Source organism: Pantherophis guttatus, chromosome 1 (assembly GCF_059756535.1).
Source record: "Pantherophis guttatus breed Tessera chromosome 1, ASM5975653v1, whole genome shotgun sequence".
Taxonomy (NCBI): domain Eukaryota; kingdom Metazoa; phylum Chordata; class Lepidosauria; order Squamata; family Colubridae; genus Pantherophis; species Pantherophis guttatus.
The window spans coordinates 22,269,163-22,295,217 of NC_142063.1; the positions used below are offsets into that span (position 1 = coordinate 22,269,163).

A 26,055-nucleotide genomic window follows, 5' to 3' on the forward strand; every position below is an offset into this window, starting at 1 on the left:
AAATGAGGAGGACCCAAATTGTTGGGGGCAATAGGCTGACTCTGTAAGCCACTTAGAGAGGGCTGTAAAGCACTATAAAGAGATATATAAGTCTAAGGGCTATTGCTATTCTCCAAAGCACCTGAGCAATGAAGAAGCAATGCGTGGAAACTAATCAAGGAGAGAAGCAACCTAGAACTAAGGAGAAATTTCCTGACAGTTAGAACAATTAATCAGGAGAACAGTTTGCCTCCAGAAGCTGTAAATGCTCCAACACTGGAAGTTTTTAAGAAGATGTTGGATAACCATTTGTCTGAAATGTTATAGGGTTTCCTGCCTAAGCAGGGGGTTGGACTAGAAGACCTCCAAGATCCTTTCCAACTCTGTTATTCTATTCTATATTAACCACTGTCTCACAAAAGAGAACCACTTTTTATGCCTGATACATTTTAAAATACCCGAAGATGCACAATTAAATAAAATGGTTATCTTTTAAATACAGCAACAACAATCATCTGCAAGTAAAATAGATCTCCTTTATATGTCAGTCCCCCTCGTCAAAGGCACTGCTTGGCTTGGACAGAAAGCAGGCAGCTGTTGCTGCTGTCAGTTGGTCTTGTACTGGAGCAGGTCTGGCTAATTCTCTCCCTGGCTCCCTCTGCCTTCTCTCAGCTGATGACTTTGACAAAGCCCTTGCTTGCTGCCTCCTCCACTCCCTCTGGGTCGGAGCTCCAGAGGAGTCGCCTTTGTCTGTCCTCCACTTCTCCCAGGCAATCCAGACGGAGACGGGCTGCTCCATGGCCGACTCTCTTCTCAATCATTCTTGGCCATCCTTCTCCAGGAGGTGGATGAAGAGATGGTCCTTCAAGCGAGGTAACGTGGCAAGGGCCCATGTCTGGGGACGGCTGTCACCTAAGGGACAGTGAGGCAGAACAGGCTGACTTGTCTATGGATTCCACAACCACCGAGAAGCGGTTGCCATGAGGGGAAAGTGGGCCCAATGTAAATATTTGGCTGCGCTCTTCTTCCCAAGTGATTTACACCTTGGGTATATTTGGTTCAGCCATGGTTCTTTGGACTTTTGCCTTTATATGTGTGTGTGTGTATCTATATGTATAAAGGGGAAGCTCTGCTCTTCGGAGTTAATTTATTCATAGAGGGAGATTGTGGCCTTGCAACAGAGCCTGTCTAATAAACAGAACAAAAGTATATTACTTATAGAACCAAATTTTTAGAGTGCTGGTTAAATTTTCCAAAAAAACAAAACAAAAACAAAAACAAAAAACCCAGCAGTTGTTGGGGTTTTTTGGGAGGGAGATATTCTCCTCCAGGTATATACCCATGATTCCATCTACTTGTTTTTACTTTATTTTTCTCTAGGTCAGGCATGCCTGTGTATCTCCGATATTTGAATCTCGGATTGGCCACATATATGGGTTTCAAACGTAGGATATAATTTTTCCCACAGCTGTGGTGCTGCTTTATAATTGCTCCCCCCCCCACACACACACTGGAGCTTCTTCCCCAGGCTGTCTTTTTGTTTAGTACAAGAGCCATAACCTTTTATGGTTCCTACCAGGATGTGTGATTGGCAATTGCAGAATACGTTTAATGTCTCTTAGAGCAAACAGTATTCTTCGGGGACAAACTGCTTTTTGCAATCTTTAGGACTGTTTCTTTCCTGTGACAAACTGTATGTAGATCAATGAGCAAGAGGCGCGCTGAGTCTTATACTGTGGGTGTCAAGGAATAATATTCCTGCCTGAGTTCCCATGACAGACGTTCTCTGTGGAGGAAGGTTACCCTTTGGGGTTTTAGCTGACTGGCCAATTCTGATTGATGTCATTCAAACCCAGATGAAAATTAAAGATTAAGTGTCTCTTTCATTCTCTAGACAGAGATGGAAGGCCTCATAATAGGTCAGTCACATCTCTCATGTTCTTCTTACTTCTATACCTCCCCAGACACGGATATGGGGATAAATTGGGTTTCTCCCCCAATCACAGTTAATAAAACTTTTAAAGTGTTGTCATTGCAAAAATGGCTTTGATATTGGTCAAAAATGGCTGTCAACTAGAGTTAGTTGTCTGGGTCATTTGATGTTGGAGTAAAGGCTAAGGTATCTACGATTAGTAGAAGAAGTGTTGTAGCATGGTATGAGAACTTTCAAGATATTGTGAATTTTCTTCTAATTCCGCCCCCCCCTTGTAACCTCGTTCAGTTGGGAAAAAAGACTCTCCTAATTTTTTCCTGTGAGATTGATGACTGAGGGAGGCTTTGAATATGGACAGTTTGATCCTAGTTTGCTCTGGCAGACTGAAATGAATCTGCATGGCAGACTTAAGGCTTCTGGGCAGCTTAATGTATTGAATAAATGCAGCCATTTGATTCAGTTCAGTGAATTTGTTAGACAGAAAATTGGTCAGTTTAACAAGCAGGTGAAGCGTGTTGCATTAATGTAGCATTAATGTACAGGTAGCCCTCAACTTACGACTGGTTGCTTAGTTTGCTTATCCTCCCAAAAAAGGTATTTATGATCCATTTCTAAAGTTCCTATGCCCCCCCCAATCCCGCAATCATGTGACATTTGTTGCTTGTATCCTTATGATTTATATTGATATTGATTCCTGATTGCTTATTTGTACCCTATGACTATCATTAAGTGTTGTACCTTATGGTTCTTGATGAACGTATCTTTTCTTTTATGTACACTGAGAGCATACGCACCAAGACAAATTCCTTGTGTGTCCAATCACACTTGGCCAATAAAAAAATTCTACATTTCAGGTGCTTGGCAACTGGCCCACATTTACAACTGTCTGAAGTGTCCTGAGCTCACATACTGTATCTGCAATTTAGGACTTTTTGCTGAAATTTGGTGTTTACTTCCAGTTTTCAGCAAAAAACAACCCATAGTGAACAATGGGGTCTGCTTAATGACTGCGGTGTTCATTAAATAACTGCCACAAAAAAGATCATAAAATTGGGTTGGTCAGGTAGGTGACCTGCTTTACAACCATCATGACTTATGACCATAATAGACAGGCTCTGTTATGGTTGTAAGTCAAGGACTGCTGGTATTTAGAGAAAACAAAAACATATATATTGTCCTACTTGCATCAATGAGCCTGCGAGCTTGTGCAGGTATCTAAACAAATGTCTAAGATTGGCACATGAAGATCCCAGGATAGACTAAACATGTATGAGATAAATGTATATGGAGATTCTCAGTCATCCAGGTCATGGTTGTCCCAAAGGTGCTTTTTTCCAAGAGGCAACTGGACTTTCTTGTTTTTCTTTTGAAGACATTTTGCTTCTCATCCAAGAAGCTTCTTCAGCTCTGACCCCACCATCCAGTCAGAGCTGAAGAAGCTTATTGGATGAGAAGCGAAACATCTTCAAAGAAAAACCAGGAAGTCCAGTTGCCTCTTGAAAAAAGCACCTTTGGGACATCAGGGATTAAACAGCCATTAACATGTCAGTTGCTTTGGGAAAGAATCTGACTAAGGTGGGTTCTTTAAAAAAATATCTTCTTCACTCCTTTTAAAAAGAAATCCTATTGGACAACTGCCTTGTTTCCTGCATGTACGTAATGGCTCTGTGTAGCACAGAGATACCAGTATTTTCAAAGCACGGTGAAATGCTCCATTCTATCTTCTTGCCTTTGAGTATGCTCTCCTATCATCTCATCACCATAAATAAAGCAGGAGGATGTCTGGCCTCCCCCCACCTTCAGTGTTTTGGCAGAGTTTGTCTCTCTCCATGGTATCACCTGGAAATCACTCAACCACTCTGAAGTAGGGCCAGACAGCCAAAGGGGAACATGCTGGGGGAAAGAGCTTGGCATCCCCATTGCTAGAGGCCTGCATATTGCCTAAAATGGTCTCCCTACGGCCCTCAGTGCTCTCCCCTCACAGAGCCACCTCTTCTCTGCACAACATGTTCCAGAGTTTACGGGGACTGATTTATCGTGTATTGAGGCTGGATTGTTTGAGGGAAGGAGATCAGATTTGAGGATAACCGTTGAGAACTCTGGGTGGGCCCGGGACACTCTGGGCAACAACGCCACTGGATCTGTTCCCAGGTTGGAGTGTCACTTCAAACATGACTAGCGATGACAAGAAACTGTTAGCTGGTTTTGTCTTTTGCAAGGAAGGGAGGAAAGCTGGAGCTGCAGCAGCCCTGATCTGAATCTAATTTAAGCTGTTCCCGCCTGACTCCTAGAATGTGTGTGTGGGCGGCCTTCACTCATTCGTCCAGATTTAAGAGCAAGGTTCCCTGTGCAAAGTGTGCAAGGTTCCCTGTGCAAAGGAACAAAGCAAGAAAACTGTGCACTGCGTTTTAGACAACAGCTGTTTGAAGTAAATAGACTGACAGAGCAGTGAAGCTTTCCAAGACCTAAAGATTCAAAGTGACTCTCTCGAGTTGCTTGGCAGGTTAATTTAAAAAAAGCAGACCGTACATAGGGGTTGAACTTCTAAAATTGCAAAGATTTAAATATATAAAGTAAAGAATAATATAAATCTGTTAGCATACATTCTAGATTTTCTCCAGGATGAATGCTTGATTTTGAAAATGTGTTTGGAAGTATGGGCCCTGGTTTTTAGTAGGAGTCCATCAACCAGTATCAGATTAGCTGTGCCATGTTCCCAATGGGACACGGTGGCAAAACAATGAGACAGACTTGGAATAAGATTTGCTATGGGAAGGAAGTTAATTCCAAAAGAAAACGTACAGTAGCAACTACATTTCTACTACATGTCTAGATAAGGAATTGGCACTTCAGAAACAGTATGTAGTTTTTATTTATTTATTTATTTATTTATTTATTTATTTATTTAATCTAATTTTTATACCGCCCTTCTCCCGAAGGACTCAGGGCGGTGCACAGCCAAGAAATAAAACAAACACATATATAAAATTAAAAGCAATTTAAAAAACATATTAAATAATTTGGCCCCGATATCATTAAAAAATAAAAACAACCCATTAAAATTAATGTTTAGGCCAGCCCAGCTTGTTGGAACAATAACGTCTTGAGGGCACGGCGAAAGGTGCGTAGGTCAGGGATCATCCGTATCTCCGGGGGCAATTCATTCCAGAGGGCGGGTGCCCCCACAGAGAAGGCTCTCCCCCTGGGGGTCGCCAGTCGACATTGTTTGACCGACGGCACCCTGAGGAATCCCTCTCTGTGGGAGCGTACTGGCCGGTGGGAGGCTATCGGTAACAGAAGGCGATCTCCTCATACCAATAAAACACCTCATACCAATAAAATCAACATTATCTCAATATTAGATCATTAACTAAGAACTAATACTAATAATAGCAGATTCTACATTTCATTTCAACAATGAAATGTGGAATCAGGAGGATACTATAGGAAGAGTGAAGGCAAATGGTGTGTTTTTCCTACACTGTTGCAGCTATTTCTGTATTCTTCAGCTGGTGGAGAGATAAGTGGCTGCTTCTTCCTTTAGCCCACAGCCTTTCTGCCTTGTAACCGGGTCCTTCTGCTCCTTTCACTCAGGGTCAGACTGCAAGCGAAGCGCACGAGATTTCCCCAGCAGTTGCACTGTCCCCATCTCAGGGTGTAACAGCCCAAACACTTTGTCTCCATCCTTGATTGCTGAGGATGAGGTCTTCTTTGGCAGCATGGCAGAAGAGAGGGTGAGTATATTAACTGTGGTCTACTAACTGAGAGGACAATCTAACTGTGTGTTTGGAGGAAGAAAGTAACCTAGGTTTGCGCTGCTCTCTGACCAGACTATAAACTAGGTACTTAGGAAGGCGAGCTAAGGATCCTTCCATTTATATGTATTTGTAGAACCATTTTTATATGCAGCTTGTGGACACAATTTTATATGCAGCTTGTGGACACAATTTTATATGCAACTTTATATGTATTTGTGGAACCATTTTTATATGCAACTATGCAACAAGGAGATTAGAGGAACAACCCCTTCAAGATGGTAATTCCAAAAAGCATTTAAACTCTCACTTCAGTCAGAACTAGGTTTCTTCCATGAGCTGTAAAGATGTATTTTTTTTCTCCTTCTTGATTGGTGAGTGATTTCCCATGCAGTGGAAGAGTTTGATGGAGCACCTATTCCTACCATATATGTATCTGAAGCTGCAGGGCAGCATTTTCAGCAGTGGAAATTTTGTTTGTGAGCTTCTTGATTTGAAACTGTCTCCAGACACTGGGCATATCATTCTAAGAAAAGCTCCAGAATTCAGTGGCAGACTGCATAGCTGGTGTGCAGGAGGTCATTCCTTCATTAAACTACAGGATAGAATCAAGGGATAGAATCAAGATCATGTGAAGTATTAGTACCACTTTATAATGCTTTGGTGAGAACATACGTGGAATATTGCATCGAGTTTTGGTCACCACAATATAAAAAAGATGTTGAGACTCTAGAAAGAGTGCAGAGAAGAGCAGCAAAGATGAGTAGGGGACTGGAGATTAAAAAATATGAAGAACAGTTTCAGGAATTGGGTATGTCTAGTTTATTGAAAAGAAGGACTTGGGTTGACATGACATAGCAGTGTTCCAATATCTCAGGGGCTGCCACAAAGAAGAGGGGCTCAACCTATTTGTCTGAAATGATATAGGGCAGTGATGGCTAACCTTCTTGCCGTCGCATGCCAAAAGCGGGGCGGGGGAGCATGGGGGGGGTCACACACTTGTGTGCCCACACCCATAATGCAATGCCCCCGCATGCCCTGCTCCCCGTGCATGTATGTGTGACCCCCCCACGCTTTTCCATGCATGTGCACGCAACCCCCTGTGCTCCCCCCACCCCCGTACATGCACACATGACCACCCCGCACCCACCGCCATGGGTGCGCAACCCCCCACAGTCCATTTTGGGCCTCGCAGGCCTCCCTAAAGCCTCCTGGGACCAAAAACGGGCCATGGGAGGGCACGCCACCCCCCCCACAACCCGTTTTGGGCCTGGTAGGCCTCTCTGAAGCCTCCTGGGACCAAAAACGGGCTGCGGGGGGCATGCTGCACACCCCTCGTGGCCCGTTTTGGCATGGGGGCGCACCACTCCCTCCTGTGCTCCCCCACCCCCATGCCTGCATCCAAGACCCCCTCCCACCCCGCGCATGTGCACAGGACCCCATGCATGCGCACATGTCTCCCACATGCACCCCGCCCCCGCGCCACAGACCCAAAAATCATCTGGCCGGCGGGAGGCATGCATGCAATTGCAGTGGAGCTGAGCTGGCCAATGGCTCGTGTGCCTGCAGAGAGGGCTCCACGTGCCACCTGTGGCATGTGTGCCATAGGTTCGCCATCACGGATATAGGGTTTCCTGCCTGAGCAGGGGGTTGGACTAGAAGATCTCCAAGGTCCCTTCCAACCGTGTTATTCTGTTGCCAGCATCTTTAGTAAGAAAGGGAGTTGGATGAGACGATGTGAAAAGACCTGTTCTAGATATGCTGACCTGGAGAATCTCTGATGATAACGCCCAGACAACAAATGGACTGTAGATAAGTCACAACAAAAGTCAGTTTAAACAGAAGTCTCTAGTTAACGCAGAGACCTTTTTTTAATATGCAGAAGCTTCAAGCATTAATCCCAGATAAAAGGGCTGAGATTTAAAAGACAGAGACCAAAAACTTCCCGGAGGTTGTGTATGTGTGCTTTCTTTAAAAAAATTGACACAACCAACCTTGTATCCTTTTGTATCTTAAGTGATTTTATCTCAATCACTCAGTTTTCAATCTGTTCAAATACCTACCTAAATAGGTCTGGAGAACCTCCATTTTGAGACATTTTCACAAGTGAGGCAAGAATATTATGTGAAATCCTCCAAGTTCAAAGAAGAAAAAGCCACATTAGCAGAGGTTTTGTTTTGTTTTGTTTTAAATCTTACCTTTGGCTTTCTGGTTGCATGCAATATATTGGTCTTCATGGTTTGCTAACCATGATTTTTCGATTAAAGCACTGTGGTTATTATTCACCCATGCTGAATAATAACCACAGCCTATGAATCAAAACCATAGAGCAGGGGTCAGCAACCTGTGGCTCTGGAGCCGCATGTGGCTCTTTCACCCCTCTGCTGCAGCTCCCTGTCACTCAAAATATGTGTCACAACCACCAATGTGCAACACCAGCCGGCACATGATTTATTGAGCTTTTCAATCCCTAGTAGGCCAAGAAAAGAAAAGTTTCAGAAGAAAACAGAACATTTAATTCAACTACATAGGCTAGTTTTGTGGTGGCTCAGGAAATAGTTAGGCACGGGAAGGGTTTTGTGGCTCCCGGTGTTTTCTTTTTCTTTTTTTTTTTTAATTTGATTCATATGCCGCCCTTCTCTGGAGACTCAAGGCGGCTTACAATGCGTTAAGCAATAGCCTTCATCCTTTTGTATATTTATACAAAGTCAGCTTATTGCCCCCACAAACTGGGTCCTCAATTTACCTACCTTAGGAAGGATGGAAGGCTGAGTCAACCTTGAGCCTGGTGAGATTCGAACTTACAGTAATTGCAGACAGCTGGTGTTAATCACAATGCTATCAGTCTGCTGAGCCACCAGGCCCGTTTTTCTGTGGGAAACAGGTCCAAATGGCTCTTTGAGTGCTTAAGGTTGCAGACCCCTGCCACAGAGTCTGGTTTTATTAAGCCAAATGTGTACAAATCACTTCATGGGTTAGCATGATGACTGATTCTCCCAGTTCCTAGCCCAACACCTTAACTACTAAACTCCTGGTGATTGGCCCAAAGTCACCAACTTTTATGCCTAAGGAAAAACTAGAACTCACATTCTCCCAGTTCCTAGCCCAACACTTTAATTACTAAACTCTCTGGGTATCTTTCTATGTCTCCATCTATGTCTGACCTCCCTTGACATATTTAATTATTTGTTTGTTCGCTCCCTCCCATTGGCAGGAAGATACTTCTTCTCCAGAACAGGACACACTTCCATGTATTGTTGATAGCAGCACAGAAGATCTACTCTCTATAGACTCTGCTCTCCAGGGATCAGAGTATTATAAGGATCTGGAATTTGCTGGGCCTACAGAGACGAATAGTAACATGCACTTGCGGCTTGATTGGACATCACAGGAAACTCCTGGTTTTTGCTCCTCAGCAAAACATTCCACAGGTTGTGAGGAAATGCTTGCCAATACTCAGAGTTTGGATACACCGGCCAGTTTTGAGATGGGACATCACTACTTGGAGGAGGTCTGTGCTTGTCCATGCACTTCTGGGAACCAGGGGAGCTTTGTCAAAGGTGAGCAGGAACAGACACTGCTTGATGAGGAAGGCTTTCCAGTTTTGACCAGGTCTATGTCTACCTCACGGCGGCACAGCTGGGAAAGTCTTCAGTCTCCAACAGATGCCCAGCGTAGGTGAGTCTATGTTAGGAATGGGAAAGTTGAAAAGATTGATATTGGAGTTGCTTGAGTAAAACTAAACATTCCGTCATTTAAACTGCATCTTTCTTTGGACTTCTCTTTGTTTTTCCATATGCAATAATGAGATGATATATCTAATTTAAGCAAAAGAATGTGAACAAACTAGTTTTAAAAGGTAACAGCCACAAATGTATTCATTTATATCCCTCTTTCATTTTTATAAACAGTTCAAGATTGCAATTTACCTAATACTCCTCCTATTTTTCCCACGACAACACCCTGTGAAGGTGACTTGTACTAAAAGAGAATGAGTGGCCCAAAGTCACCCAGCTGGCTTTCATGCCTAAGGTGGGGCTAGAACTCACAGACTCCCAGTTTACAGCTTGGTGTCTTTAACCACTCAACCAAAGTGGCTAGTACTGCAATTCAGGCAATTACCTAGGTATGAGGAATATGCTTTATACATGTTCATAAAATTTTCATACTGATGCCTCAGCTCTGCTCTAATGAACAAGATTTTCTGGAGTTTATTTGTTTAAGGGAAGCTTATTTTTCTTCTGAGCTGCTCTTAAGATGCTATTACTTTTCAGGTAAAATAGAGTTTCAAATAGCCAATTTAGGATCTATGGATTATAGGAAAATATTTTCAGTAAATATGTATGTATATATGTACGTATGTATATATGTACTGTATGAATTCCCTGCCAGCTGTATTTTCAACCTCTTTTCAGACTGCAATAAGGGCTTTCATATTCCAAATATCCTTTTGAGGGCATAGTGATAAAGCAAGTTATTTTCTGAAATTATCTTATTCTGTGGAATTCTTGATGCTCTCTGAGCTTGACTATCTAAAGACTTTTCATTACCCAACTAGGTAACATCATCAATGCTAGTAAGTGTGGAGTTTGCTCCCTGCTTATGTGCTGTGTGGGTGTCTTTGTATGGGTGTCATTTTCTCCTTTGTGGTTCTTTGATCAGGATATTGTTTTCTGCTTGATTTTTTTTGTCTGATGTTAATCAGACAAATTGAGGCCTTTGAACTATGGTGCTGGAGAAGACTCCTGCAAGTCCCTTGGACTGCAAGGCAATCAAACCGGTCAGTCCTAGAGGAGATCAACCCTGACTCCTCTTTAGAAGGCCAGATCCTGAAGATGAAACTCAAATATTTTGGCCACCTAATGAGAAGGAAGGACTCACTGGAGAAGAGCCTAATGCTGGCGACGATTGAGGGCAAAAGAAGAATGGGACGACAGAGAATGAGGTGGCTGGATGGAGTCACTGAAGCAGTAGGCATGAGGTTAAATGGACTCCAGAGGATGGTAGAGGACAGGAAAGCCTGGAGGAATGTTGTCCATGGGGTTGCGATGGGTCGGACACGACTTCGCAACTAACAACAACAACAAATCAGACAAAAATCACCCTGAATATCTGGGTGTTGGCTGCTGGAGAGGCTGTTTTCTGTCTGTTTCCTTCTTAGCTTTTATACTGTCCCTTTTCTAGGAATTCCCTAGCATTTTTGGAATTGGCTTGATCTAGCATGCTAATACTTTCCCAATGGTTGAGTCTGTCCATGTTATGAGATTAAGGGGTTTTCATTGTGTCTTTTGACTGTTAATTGGTGTTCATGGATGTGCTCTGTTAGTCTTCTGCCTATCTACTCTACATAGTGGCTGTTACATTCTTATACTGAATGTTGTACATGACACATTTTTTTGTGTATGCTATGGTGATATCATGTGGTTGTAATAATCCGTTGGTTGTTTCTGAGATATTGTTGATATATGGTAGTATTATCCTTTTCATAGTCTGGGTTGGATGTGCTGTAGTGGGTTGAGTGCTCAGTACTAGACGCAGTTTATATCTATTGGAATAAATTCCCAGGAAGGTCTTGTGGAATCCATAGTCTACTTGTTCTTAAATCACCACAAGATCTTGTTCATTTTAATGAGTGGCAGGTTTCTGCAACCTGGTGCTTTCCAAATGTGCTTTCATGATCATGTTCTTGCTGGGATCTGCTGGACTATGTTAAGTGTGATATGTATTATATTACTTGAATGATATGGTCTTACACCACTCATTCTTCATTGCTGAGCAGAGATCTGAATTTAGTTGCCTGTCTGGAGTGAATAACTTGCAAATATTGGTTTTGAATAAAAGAAACATGGGAAACTGGGTTTCAAACTCCCTTAGTCATATACCTCATTGCGTGATAATTGTGTGAGTCACTCCACCCCTTCTGTTAATTTAATCCTAGAATATAAAAAGAATAAAATATAATACATTTTTTTCTTCCTAGCATTTTCCCCTAAGTGCAGGGTTCATTTTTTTTTTTCTGGATCAACCAAGTGTTGATGCAACAAAGAGTATTGTATGCAAACAAAGGATCCAAATGTGTTCTATGGTCATAAACCAACTTAATTTCTGCATAAGGGATTTAGAACATCTCCTAAAGTTATCCAACTTTTGTTGTACCGAAATAACAGTAGGGCGGACAGGCTTTATATCACTTCAATAACAGCTAAATGAGGCTATGAAGATGCCGTAAACTGTTAGTGAGGAAATGAATACTGTGGGTTTGCAGAGCTTACTTTAATAAACACACAGAATCCGCAGAAGATTCTCCTTTTAACCCAAGAACTTGTATCTCAAAAGACTTACCTTTTGATTTACCTAGCCTACGAAGTTAATTTGTAAAACGTTTCATTTTATTTGTACCAATTCAGCTTTTGCAAAACCTCATTCTACGGTAAATACCCGAATTCTGGCTAGTATCAGCTAAAGGGCCACTAACAGATATTTGCAACATGCCTTTCAAATGAAGAAGGGAGGGCTGTCTTAAAAATCAGAATTGCAATCACTGCTATAAGGAGGAAAAGCTTGTTAGAATATCTGTTTAATTTGGGGGGTCCAACTAACACTGGGCATTCCTTTTTAAGGACTCAGCTGTAACGATCTTGTGAGTAGATGTCTCCCTATTGTACTGCCAACTCTGAACAAGCAATATTGATTTTATAGCACAGCCAGAAGAGCGGCTATTTTAAACTCTCTCCTCCTTATAAGGTGCCTGAGGAATTATCTGCTCTTGGGATCTTGGCAAAGCTTTCTGTCATAGGCACTGGATTTCTCCTGTGGCTAGGAAAGACTTTATGCCAGTTATAAAAGATGGGGGGTGGGAGTGGGGCAGGGGGAGGGGAGGCTAATCAAGTTCGGGAGTTGTACCTCCCCACTAAATCTCACAACGGATCATCAGAGATTCAGAGATCGCTTCTGTGATCAACAGCAGCTTGTGTTCTGTGGCTCCCTTTCTCTTGAGCGCCTCCATCAACTCTTAAAAGATGTTCTTTAAGAAAAAAAAGAAAAGAAATGAACAACATGATGATCTTATATTAGTTGTTAGAAGAACATGCCAAAATAAGAGCCTTGGTAGTACAGTGGTCTAAGGCACCCTGTTATTAAGCTGGTTATTAAGACCAGCTGCCTGCAATTACTGCAGGTTCGAATCTCGCCAAGGCTCAAGGTTGACTCAGCCTTCCATCCTTTCTAAGGTAGGTAAATTGAGGACCCAGTTTGTGGGGGCAATAAGCTGACTTTGTATAAATATACAAAAGGATGAAGGCTATTGCTTAGCGCATTGTAAGCCACCCTGAGTCTCCGGAGAAGGGTGGCATATAAATCAAATTAAAAAAAAAACAAAAAAACCCATCCATTCTCAATTGGTGTCCCAACAGCCCCTGAGTTATTTTTGTGAATATGCTATAAAAACAGTGTAAATAAATTTGACAGGGAACCTGGCATCTTTACTCAGCTTAAGCAAACCAAAAGAAGAAGTTTACAGTTATATATTAATTCTGCATGCAATAATTTAAAGAGTTTTATTTGCAAGCAAGAAGGGTCAGCTAAGGATGAATATCCCAAAGGTGCTTTTCAAAAGGCAACTGGACTTTCTTTTTTTCTTCTTCAAAATATTTCACTTCTCATTCATGAAGCTTCTTCAATTCTTCAGTTGCCTTTTGAAATGCACCTTTGGGACAACCATGACCGGGATGATTGAGAATTAATACTTTAATAGGCATGTTAAGCCATATTGGGTGAGGCAAAGGCATTAAATGTCAAGATCGTAAACAAAAATATAATAAACTAAAAATTAGTTTTCTAATTCACAGCATGCTTGCTTAACTTAAATTACCCACCAGAATTCTCAGGCAGTATCCATGAGGATTAAAAGTTTTCTTCTCTTTCCTTTTTGTAGCTAATGAATTTTCAAGGTGGTTCAGGATATTATTATAAGAATAATACTACTATAATAATTGAAGAAATACAGCAGGAAAAATCAAAGAAATTGTACTTAATCAAAACATTGCAACATAGAATCTATTTTCCCCACTTGTTTTAAAAAGAGTTCCTGGAATGCTGCATTTTAAGGCATCAGTACAAAAAATGAGAAAACCCCTTAAAAGTGTCAATAGAATAGAACAGAACAGAACAGAACAGAAGAATAGACTAGACTAGACTAGACTAGACTAGACTAGACTAGACTAGACTAGAACAGAACAGAACAGAACAGAACAGAACAGAATTCTTTATCGGCCAAGTGTGATTGGACACACAAGGAATTCGGTACATAAGCTCTCAGTGTACATAAAAAGCTATAAGTGATAAATCATGATCATAGTCATCATAAAAATACATTCATCATAAATCATAAGATACAACATTTAGTGATAGTCATAGGATACTAAATAAGCAATCAACATAAATCATACTAGGATACTAAATGAAAGTGTCTTAGGTCTGGTAGTGAATTAAGACTGTTGTGTCCTTGAAATGTTTCTTCTGCTGTGATCCAATTTTATTCCCCATCAGGTTCAGTCTGGATGCATCAGAGCTAGGGAGTGACACAGAAAGGGAGGAAGAAAAGGAGAAGAGTCTCCCTGATTTGTCCCCACCTCTGTCTTGGTCAGGACTAGAAACTTGGAATGCTAGCAGTGTGATCAAAGTGGAAGACGAGCCTTTGTGCCAAAATCTGGGCCTTGTGGAAAAGCCTGGGAATGTGGTGAGTCTTGGCTGTTTCGTTGGCTGCCCTGCATTATGGAGTGGATGTGGCACCCATCTAATTTGGCAATGAGAGCATGGCCAGATTAGCTGTTTGGTTCAGTCAGCTGCTTCAAGTGCCTCCTGGTCCTCTAAAAAAACCCCAAAAGTTAGTTAACACTATGGCTTAAGGCTTTACCAAAGTATATTTATGTGTATGAGGTAACTCAGACCTGGTAACATAACCATTAAAAAAAGATACTAAAACGTAATGCAAAAAAGTCCCAGATGAAACCTTCTGCATCTCCAGATAAGGATTACTTAGCAAGTAACAATAGCAATAGCCCTTAGACTTATATACAGCTTCACAGGGCTTTACAGGCCTCTCTAAGCGGTTTACAGAGTCAGCCTATTGCTCCCAACAATCTGGGTCCTCATTTTATCAACCTCGGAAGGATGGAAGGCTGAGTCAACCTTGAGCCTGGTGAGATGTGAACTGCCAAATTGCAGGCAGCTGGCAGGCAGCAGAAGTAGCCTGCAGTACTGCATTCTAACCACTGCACCACCGTGGCTCAGGTCCTTTGCCTGTCTAATATGTAAAAGTGCTGTCAGTGGAAAAGACAATCCAGGCTAAGTAGACTGATGACCTGATCTGCAAAACAGAGAGCAATTTATTTTTGAATTGGGACCCTCATTTTCTCCCAGCATTGGAAAGTTCCAGGATGGTACAAAATAAAACAGAACAACTAAAAAAAAAAACCCAACAACACAATATTAAAAACAATCCAATCAGACCTCAGTATTTTTAACATGAAAGCAACCAATTACCCTGAAATAGAACCGAATGTATACTGTATAATTTAAAACTATGGTTAATCTGGACGTGTCTACTAAATACAAGTAGGGTGGAACAATCAAATTCCTCTGTTAAGTAAAAAGGTATGTAAACTTCTTTTAAAGGCCGCCAAATTTTCACAGCTAGGAAAAGAGGTGATTTCAGAGTTGTGGGATCAGGTCCCTCAAGGTGTAGAACTTGGAAATGAAAACCAAAGGCAGGATGTCCTGTCCTAGTGCCTGGAGGCTGTAGGGGTCTGGATGGGAAAAACAGGCTTCAATTGAAGCTAGCAAGACTGAATGGGCATTGAATATTGGGGATCTTCTAAATCTGGGTTGTTGTTTTTTTTTTTTACCATAGTTAGTACTGGATGGGGCCCCAAACAGATCCGGTATGTAATATGGAGGTCCTTCTGGATTTACAACTCAAGGAACAGGTAGCAATCAGAGCCAGGAGGATTTTTGCACAATTTTGCATTGTGCATCGCAGCTGTGCCTGTTCCTGGATCGTGTGGTTCTGCTCACAGTGATCATGCCAGCTCCTCCTTCAGAGTCCCTAATAAATATACACCAAGCGAATATTTGCATCCCTGGGTGTAGAATCAATAAATGGGTCCAAGGTCAGCTGTTCTTCAAAGGCGGCAGGTGGAGGTAACTGGGGAAATCTAGAAGCCCAGAAGACAATTTGGGAGAAAGGATTGGGGGATTTAAAATGTAAAATGGGTGTGTTAAACTTTGCAGAGGTTTAACACATCTATTTTTCACCTTTTTAGGCAACAAACTGGAAACTGGACTGCCAAAAAATGTTGGGCGCTGCTAAATCTGAGGCGTGTTCTAATAGCTGCCAAATGGGGGCTACCTACTCTTGTGCTCAAAGGACAAAGTGAACAGAGTGTCCCAGGGTTCAAAGAACACATTAGCATTACATCATCTTAAGCAAAGAAGGGGCCGGGGGCTGACTGTGGTGGAGACCATGAGCTACTCTTGTTCACATTCCAAGTTAAGCTAGAGTGAAAGAAGAAAGCCAGCCAGTTTCCACAATATGAGCCTGATCATATCTTGACCCACCATTTTCAAGGAGAACATCACAAATCATGTTGAAATCCTGAAACTCATTGATAAAGAAACAGCAGGATTGTGGGATTGGATTAAGAAAATTACAATGAGAAGAGACTGCCAAAGACCAAGAAAAAGAAGAAAACAAACTGGGTGTTAGAACAGAGGGTGAAAATTACTAAGTGGACTGAAGCCAGAGCAAAGAAAAACAAAGTTCTCAGGAAGGAATTTGACCAAAAATATTAAGAGAGCTGTTAGAAGAGGCAAAAAAGCAGTACAGGTAGTCCTCAATTTACAACCACAATTGAACCCAAAATTTATGTTGTTAAGTGAGAAATTTGTTAAGTGAGTTTTGCCCCATTTTACGACTTTTCTTGCCACAATTTATTCATTTATTTATTGAATTTCTATATTGCCCTTCTCCCGAAGGACTCAGGGTGGTGAACAGATTAAGATTTAATATACATTTATTATTATTATTATTTTTTATAAACAGTAAATAATAAATTGAGTCAACTTGGTGTATCTGCTAAGATCTTGGCATAGAATTTAGATGTTTATGCTAGCCCTGCTTGTTGAAACAGAAAGGTCTTCAGGGCACGTCGGAAAGTGCGAAGATCTGGAATTATTCGTATTCCAGGGGGTATTTTGTTCCAAAGAGTAGGTGCCCCCACAGAGAAGGCTCTCTCCCTTGGAACTACTAGACGACATTGTTTTAATGATGGTACTATGAGTAGGCCTACTCTGTGAGAGCGTATTGGTTGGTATGATAAGTGAATCCCTGCAGTTGTTAAATTACTAACACGGTTGTTAAGTGAATCTGGTTTCCCCATTGACTTTGCTTGTCGGAAGATTGCAAAAGGGGATCACATGGCCCTGGGCAATGCAACTGTCATAACTGTGAGTCAATTGCCAAGTGTCTGAATTTTGATCACGTGACCATGGGGATGCTACAATGGTCGTAAGTGTGAAAAACGGTAATAACTCACTTTTTTCACTGCCGTTGTAAATTTGACCTGTTGTATGTCGAGGACTACTTGTATTACAACATCTATAGAGACATGACTTCCAAAAGATCTCTGAACTCAGAAGATTTCAACCTCAAATTTGTATGCTAAAGGACACCAATGGACAGATAGTTACTATAGTTTATTATATAAATATAATAAACTAAACTAAACTAACTAAACTACTGATTCCAAGAAGGTAAAACAAAGATAGAAGGAAATCCTGAAATCCTGTACAGTGGAAATATCAATGTTTAAGATACCTTAGAAAATATTCCCTACTTACAAGAACCTCTAGCATTTTAAGATGAAGTTAGAGCAGCACTCTGGCCATTACCAAGTTAGTAGGCTACAGGAATTGTGGAGTAGCTGCAGAAATATAGCAAGAAACAGAAGATGATTTCATAAGGATTCTAACTAAATTATGACAACTGATTTGGAGATTGGCACAGTGGAAGAAGTCACTCTACATATCAATATCAAAGAAAGGTAGTTAATAGGGTGTGAAACTCTCATATCATTTCACATGCTAGCAAAATAAAGTTCAGGATAATCCATTGCAGATTAGAACCCTACATGGAAATGGAGATGCTACATCTCCAAGATGGCTTTATAAAAGTTTGACATTATTGTTAATGCACCTAGATCAGTGGTGGGTTTCAATTTTTTTTTACTACCGGTTCTGTGGGTGTGGCTTGGTGGGTGTGCCATGGCTTGGTGGGCATGGCAGGGGAAGGATACTGCAAAATCTCCATTCCCACCCCACTCCAGGGTTACTGCAAAATCCCCATTTCCTCCCAATCAGCTGGGACTTGGAAGGCAGAGGATAGGTGGGGATGGGGCCAGTCAGAATTTTTACTACCGGTTCTCCAAACTACTCAAAATTTCTGCTACCGGTTCTCCAGAACTGGTCAGAACCTGCTGAAACCCACCTTCTCTCAATTATCTGACCTAGATAATTGAGAGAAATCAAAGAATACCAAAACTTCACTCCAGTAGGGTTCTAACACCAATTGCAAGAGAAAATGAGCAAGAAAATCGTATTTCTCTAGGTTCTCTCTGTGGGCTTCCCATTTAGACAGTTCCATGGTGAGAACAGGGTATGAGTCGTGCCTAGAGGTGGAGCTCTTGCCTCACAATCAGAAGGGTGTGAGTTCGATCCTAAGTAGAGGCAGATATTTCTCTCTGGGCACAATGAGACTATATCTGCTGAATAAAACTCTCCATTGGCAACAGGAAGTGCATCCGGCCAGTAAACACTCAGCTCCTTTTAGTTGCTCAGACTCCACCCCGCAAGGGATTAGGGGGTTGTTAAAAGAAGATGAAGATGGTGAGAACAGGGTGATGGGCTAAATAGGTTTAGCCATATTGTTACTATGTTCTTAATGAAAATATGTTCGGGGTTAAAGAGAGCAGTGCTAATGGGTTGCTCTCTCTCTTTTAGGATAGTGACAACAGTGGGAAACAGCTGACGTCTACTTCTATCTCATGTTCCTGTGGCAATGTCCCCTCTCAACATGTATCCCAAAGCCTAGAAGTCCCACTTCCAATCTCAGTGGGTTAGTAGCCCTCTTCGATTACTAATTAATAGGTTTTCTGGAAAAGAGAGATGCTATCAAATGCAATCATATGATGGGAATATTGCTCTTGATGTAACACCTTCCAATAGAGGGACATCTCTTAACCTAGAGCTGTCAATCTTAGGAACAGGATTCATGGACTTCTAGAAATGGTTAAGCTATAGAAATAATTGGAGGGAAGAAGCAAATTTAAAATTGAACACTTTCCATGCATTGTAAATTCAAGATGTAAATTCTTCAGCTATAAAGTTAGACATGTTTAAATTATTTTATTCTCTAAAAAAGGAACAATCAATATATTCCTGAGATATTAAGTACAGTTTTATGTCTGGTAACTGGTAACTGGTAAGAGTTCCTATCTCACTGTTATCACTGCACAAAAATATTAGAAAAATATATTTTAAAGGGCAAACTTAGAATATAAATGTTCTTACAATTAGGTAAGGTAGCAGTCACTTGTATTTCATATTCAAAAATATTTTACGCTACATTTGAGGGGGCTGCAACCAAGAGAAAATATTTTTGTCTGCTTTTGTCTTTGACAATGGGGCAAATGTGCCAGTTCGTTTGCTTCCAGCTTCTTTTGGAGAGTAGTTAAGTTCATATGCAGCTATAGTGGGGTTTGGCTTTAGCTTAGTGCAGGGGTGTCAAACTCAAAGCGTGGGGGGTCAGATCCAGCCCCTGGGGTACTTAGATCTGGTCCACAGGGCCGCCCTGCAAATAGTGAAGGACTGGCCTGCAGTGCCTCTGCCAGTGAAAATGGGCTCCCGAGCTCCGTTTTTGGCTGCGACGGCCTTCTGCAACACTCTGCCAGTAGAAACAGAGCTAGGGAAGGCAGCGTGCAGCCCTCCAGAACTCTGTTTTCGCTGGCAGAAGCTGTTGCATCCAAAAACGAAGCTCAGGAGCCTGTTTTCACTGGCAGGGTGCTCGGGCCACCACAGGCACCGCCGACACGAGTGACATCGAGCTGGCCACGCCCCCTGCCCCCCACCCCCCGAGATCAAACACAACCCTGATGCGGCCCTCAATGAAATCGAGTTTGACACCCCTGGCTTAGTGTGATATTTGAACCTACACATAATAGTTTAATGTTACGTATGAACCAGAGCTCTGTGGTTTATTCAAAAAATAATATTTAAAAATTCCTGGCCGAAACTATGTGGGAAGCTAGAGAACTGTAGAATGATTCTAAGGTTCTTTCATATCCCAATCTTTTCAAAATTGCATTTTAGGGATTGTGCCACCTGTGTTGGATATGATTCAAAAGGACCACGTAGGCCCAGAACAAGTGTAAGTGCCTGAATGGAAAAAACATCCTTCTTCCCCTTGAAAACCTACCTCTTCTATCTGTATTCTAAAGAAACCCTGTTCATTGTTCTGGCATTTTATCCTATCTGGGGATATTGTGTTTAACTGATAATTTAAGAAACATTTTCTACTTGAGTTGAATCCTGGGTATTTTTACATGTTTTCTGGACTGACACCCTTTGAGGGAAAAGCATTTTTGGTAGATTTTTTTTTTAAAAAGATGAAAAATATTCTTAGTTGTTTGTTCAAATTTTGGAGCTCTAGGAGAAAGATAGCATTTGGGAAATAGGAACATTTTAGTAGCATGGATTCCTGCTTGAAGTAGCTCTTTAGCAGAGAGGTAGGGAATTGCTCCTAAAAGTGTATCTGATTTAATTACATTTTCTAACAGGTTAATGGTTCAGGAGGTGCTGAAGGAGCTAGCACAGTATCATAGGTAAGTGTTGAAAATTGTCATCCCAAAGTAGCATCTATTATCCCTTTACATAATTATTGCCTGGTAGGTCCAGAGTAGCTACTACTATATTTTTCCTGGAAAAATATAGAAAGACATTCAAATTATATTAATAGAGAGAGGTCAGCAAAAATAGATTATTCTGGAATTTTTTTTAACACCACCATATTTGGCTAGATATCTTTCTTATTTCCAAGCAGTAAACTGGAAGATTGGTATTTAAAAGTTTTAGACTCAAGGCAGTTATAGTACAGCATTTTACCAATCCTTCCTTTTAAAAATGCTGTTTGTATTAATTAATTATATTTAGGAACTCCCATCTCCCTCACAGAGGGACTGGGCGGTATACAAATAAAACATCAGAAGCATAAAAACAGTATATAAAATTTTAAAGAGGCAAGGAATAATAAAAAATAATTAACAGGTGGGGGAGGAGGGATTTCGGGGAGTTAAACCACCCTATGGTTGCATGCTCCTCTCTGTGCCCCAAACAATCCCACAGAGCTGTTTTCACACCTTCCTGGAAGGCTAGGAGAGTGGGGGCTGCCTCATCTCTGGGGGAGAGTGCTCCACAAGGCAGGGCAATAGCAGAGAAGACTTTCTTTCTGGACCCTGCCAGTCAGAATTAATGTCATTGTATCATGACATTAAGTGACATAAGGATAGGAAAATGGTGGTTCCTATGTTATTGAATATCCTCACTGTAATTTAGATCAGCTGTTTGCTGCATCAGTATATTAACTTTTTAGGTTGCCTTTATTGTAATGCCTTTTTTTTTTTTACTGTGTTTCCTTGCCAGTGCTAAACAGGTGTTGTACTCACCTGAAGGTAAAAATGAAACTCAGAAAAACTTGACCTGGTTTGAATTCCTGTCTAATGAGTAAGTTACCTCTGCATCTATGTGCATAATATTACATTTTTGTCCCCAATTCTGCTGTGATACAACAGGAATAATGGGTAGTGTTGAATATACAGTTAGTCCTTGACTTACAAGCATAATTGAGCCTGGAATTGTGATCATAAGCCAGTGATGGCTAACCTTTTTGCCATTGTGTGCCAAATGCGTGGGGAGCTTGGGAGGGGGTCACACACACGCGTGCCCACACCCATAATTCTATGCGCCCGCCCCCTGTGCACGTGCACATGACCCCCCCATGCTCTCTTCGCTTTTGTCACACAATGGCATGGTGGGCCCAGTAGAACCGTTTTTTGCTCTCCCCAGTTGGGAAACGGTTCATTTCTGGCCTCCGGAGGGCCTCTGGGGGGGTGGGAAAGGCCGTTTTCACCCTCCCCAGGCTCCTAGAAAGGCTCTGGAGCCTGGAGAGAATGAAAAACGGGCCTCCCTCCCCACCCCGGAGGCCCTCCGGAGGCCAGAAACAGTGTGTTTCCTGATTTCCGGTGGGCCCAGAAGTCCCCAAAATCAGCTGACCGGCATGCATATGTGTGCCAGACTTGAGTTCGTGTGCCCACCGATATGGCTCCATGTGTCATCTGTGGCACGTGTGCCATAGGTTCGCCATCACGATCATAAGCCATTGTGGTCATAAGTCAAGGCATATCACGTGACCAGACCCATTTTTTTTGATAATTTTTGTGGCAATTATTATGCCAATAATGCAGTCGTTAAGTGAATCCATTTTCCTGAATGGGTGTTGTTTTCTGGAAACCAGACAAAAATGTCAAACCAACAAAAAATGTCATAAATGAGGGTCACATGACCACAGGACATTGCAAATAGTCCTAAAGGTGAGCTGGTTGCCAAATGCCCCAAATGCAATTACGCGATGATGGGGGAAGGGTTGCGGCCATCATAACTTCAAAAACAGGTTGTAAGTAGCTCTGGGGAGGTCTGTTGCAACTTCAAATGGTAATTAAGCAACCCATTATAAATCAAGGATTACTTGTACAATGATAATGCTCATGGAAATATGGGATCAGTTCTGTATCTTTGCATTTCTTCGATGTAGAATTGAGAAGATTGTATAGTGCTGAAATAGAAATCAGGAGACTATGAGTTCTAATCCCTTAACCATGAAAGCCAGCTGGCTAACTTTGGGCCAGTCACTCTCTCAACCCTATCCACCTCACAGGGTTGTTGTGAGGCAGGAGGAAGTATGCTTGCCACCTTGACTTATTTATAAACACAATAAAGGTGGGATACGTCAGGCTCAGGATAGAGTTCTGCAGCTCTGCTGGTTGCCTACTTTATACAGGTAGTCCTCAACTTAGAATGGTTCATTTAGTGAACCGTTACAACAGCGCTGGAAAATGTGACATGACCCTTTTTCACAGTTACATTTGCAGCATTCCCATGATCATGTGATCAAAATGCAGATGCTTGGCAACTGGTTCATATTTATGACTGCTGCTGGGTCCTAAGGTCAGTGATCACCTTTTGTGACTTTCTGACAAGCGAAGTCATTGGGGAAGCCAGATTCACTTAACAACTGGGTTACTAACTTATCAACTGCAGTGATTCACTTAACAACTGTGGCAAGAAAAGTTGTAAAGTGGGGCAAAACTCATTTAATGAATGTTTTATTTAACAACAGAAATTTTGGGCTCAACTGTGACCATAAATTGAGGACTACCTGTAGTTTTGGCATCAAATAAAACTGATTTTCTAAGGCCTTTTTTAGATGTTTTAGTTTTTAGACTGGGTTTATTTAGCACTTCTTATTTATTAAATTGGTTTTCTCTGCCTGTCATTTCTATTGGTTAAAATATAGCATATTTATATTCTGTTAACTATTTTGGAAGCTTTTTGAATAGAAAACATAGAAATTAAGTCATCTAAAATAGATTCCCTTTAGTTAAATTTATTGATTTCCTTCTTTTCATTCTTCCCTACTTACCTACAACAGGTGTGAAGAGAGTCCAAGGAATGATAAAACTGAAAAGGGCACTAAGGTGAAGCGCCGGCTGAGCAATCTGCGCAACCGTGTCACTGGCTCATGGCAGAAGGAGAAGGTGAGAGGGCTGTCTATAAACCACTTGACACAATGAAACATGGTTTTATAGCAGAAGTTTATAATGAAGGTGTCATGAGAAAGAAGAATTACCGTATTTGTTCGGAGTATAACACGCACCTTTTTTTCCCCTAAAAGGGGGTGAAAATTTAGGTGCATCTTATACACCTAATGTAGCCCCGCCCACCCACTGGCCTCCACTTTATGGCCTCTGCCTCCCAGCGGTTACCTCCTTGCTGCAAGCAGCAAGAAGAAACAGCTCCTTTCAGCTTCAGCACATCCTAGTTAGCACATGTTGATTGGATAAGCCTACCCGACTCTCAACTGTTTTGCTCTCAGCTGTTTTGCCCAGGCCTCTGCTGCTTGCTGCAAGGAGGTAAATTGCTGGAGCAGATTTTTTTTCCTTGTGCTAATCAAGCTATGCTGAAAACGAAAATGAAAGTAAAGCAGAATGTTTGCTGTAACGAGGCAAAATTGCTGAAATATGGTAAGTAGGAATTATGCCTCAAAGGTAGAGCACATATTTTCTTTAGAGAATGTCTCAGATTCAATCCTCTAAATTGCATTAGAATAATCAAGTAAAAGCATAGAAAAATCTCTCTCCTGTGGCCATAGAGAGATCAAAGGGAAAAATACAAACATTCTAAAAGAAGCAAAATAATGTTCCAAGAACTGAATTGGAAAGGAATATATTGTGGACTTTTGACGGTATTTATTTGTACAAAATCTTGACAGTATGGCATTTTCTGTTCTCTTAGGGTAAGAATAAAGATCGGGAGAAGGAGGCTGTGGAGGCAAAGGAACGAACACAGGCACTGCATGGGCATGAACTAGCGCTAGGCACCTTCTCTAATGGCACCTGTTGCTCTCTCTGTGGCAAAATCCTGCTGAACAAAACAGGGCTACAATGCCTGAGTGAGTAGCTCCCTCCTGGGTCACAGTGTGAGAGTCTGTCTATCTCCTGGCTAGCTTGGTTTTACATTCTCTACTAAGAGAGTTTCTAAGTTCTGCTTTCTTCCTCCTCCATTGCACTATCTCACATGTCATCGCATCTCTGTATAGGTAGTCCTCGACTTACGACCACAATTTCTATTGTTAAGTGAGGCATTTGTTAAGTGAGTTTTGCCACAATTATTAAATGAATCACTACAGTTGATATGTTAGTAACCTGGTTGTTAAGTGAATCTGCTTCCCTGTTGACTTTGCTTGTCAGAAGGTTGCAAAAAGGGATCGTAAGGGGACACAGCAACAATCATAAGTATGAACCAGTTGCCAATCATCTAAATTTTGATCACATGATCATGGGGATGCTTCAAAGGTTGTAACTGTGAAAAACGGTCATAAGTCATTTTTTCAGTGCCATTGTAAGTTTGGACAGTCACTAAATGAACTGTTGTAAGTCAAGGACTACCTGTACTTAAGATGGCCACTTCCTATTCTGACATTGGTGTCTACTGACAACATTTTTAATATTTAGTACAATTTTTGGTTATGTGCATGCATATGCTTTGTTCATCTGCAGGAAAACTTGTATTCAGTAACTTTTAGCCGGTTGACTAAATTTTGGTATACTATGCTAAATGCCTTTTCTATCTATAAACTATACTTCGGTCCTAACTGTGGGGTCCCAATGAACATTTCCTGAATGGTTGATTATCTGATACAAATGATCACTGACTCTTTAAATACAATTCTATCGCAGGCAAAGCATAACAACTAGTAAAACTTTACTTTAGATAATGTTCTAGTCAGCTATAATAATATACCGTAGTATTTCCTTTTAATTTTGCTTTGTTTTCTGTTTAGGCTACAAATAATGTAGGCAAGAAAGTTAAAAGATAATAATTACATGTAAAAGTGTATGCAAATCTGATCTTGAGAAATACTTTTTGCATCAAAATCAGACTGCAATATCATTAACTATGATTAATAAAAATAGATGATTAATATGGTAACCACAAGGCAATAGTCTCTTAGTGAATTAGAATAGCATACTGCAGTAGCAATAGTATAATTGCCTCAATTACATGAAGCCACAGAAACAGCTAAGTAATTTCAAAGATTATCAAATTCTGATGGAAATTATGTTCAATTAGACAGTATACTATCATCTTCAGTAAGGAAATAAGTAAATAATGGTAAGTTATGCAGCCCAAAACCCGCAATTTTACACATTACTTGTTTTACTTTTTTATAGTACTACTCCTTATATTTAAATTAAATGTCCTTATATTTATACTTTAAATTTCCTTCTTTTGAGCAAAGGTTCTCATCAGACCCTCACAAAGCCATTAAGCTCTTTCCCTGTCCTCTTGGACAAGTTGCATGTCATGCTTTGCTCCCCGAAAATCTCATGTGATGGAAACTGAAGAGCTAAAAAAAGGATCTGAAAGGAGAAATTAAACCATATGTACATAATATTTTTTTGTCTTCGCTACCAAACCGCCTCTCCCCCCCCCGGAAAA

General features: G+C 41.2%; 1 protein-coding gene and 1 long non-coding RNA gene across 3 annotated transcripts in view; one reads left to right on the top strand and one right to left on the bottom strand.

Annotated features, from left to right (window-relative positions):
• Nucleotides 1–751: 751 nt before the first annotated feature.
• Nucleotides 752–26,055, top strand: part of ARHGEF18 (Rho/Rac guanine nucleotide exchange factor 18) — a 74,362-nt gene continuing 49,058 nt past the window's right edge. Inside the window, exons 1-10 of one of the 2 annotated variants that reach the window (XM_087894582.1) lie at nucleotides 752–852; nucleotides 5,507–5,646; nucleotides 8,882–9,345; nucleotides 14,215–14,404; nucleotides 18,724–18,838; nucleotides 20,092–20,149; nucleotides 20,559–20,603; nucleotides 21,421–21,501; nucleotides 23,486–23,591; nucleotides 24,349–24,505. In XM_087894582.1, the coding sequence (XP_087750708.1) occupies nucleotides 777–852; nucleotides 5,507–5,646; nucleotides 8,882–9,345; nucleotides 14,215–14,404; nucleotides 18,724–18,838; nucleotides 20,092–20,149; nucleotides 20,559–20,603; nucleotides 21,421–21,501; nucleotides 23,486–23,591; nucleotides 24,349–24,505 (1,432 nt within the window). In that variant the 5' untranslated portion in view covers nucleotides 752–776. The remainder of the gene's footprint in view (nucleotides 853–5,506; nucleotides 5,647–8,881; nucleotides 9,346–14,214; nucleotides 14,405–18,723; nucleotides 18,839–20,091; nucleotides 20,150–20,558; nucleotides 20,604–21,420; nucleotides 21,502–23,485; nucleotides 23,592–24,348; nucleotides 24,506–26,055) is intronic. The other variant, XM_034437577.3, reaches the window with a different exon arrangement.
• Nucleotides 9,292–12,648, bottom strand: LOC148116352 (uncharacterized). The gene is made up of 3 exons (XR_015734371.1): nucleotides 12,571–12,648; nucleotides 11,550–11,601; nucleotides 9,292–9,351 (listed from the first exon to the last, which is right to left on the bottom strand). It is a non-coding gene; the product is annotated as an uncharacterized LOC148116352 (long non-coding RNA).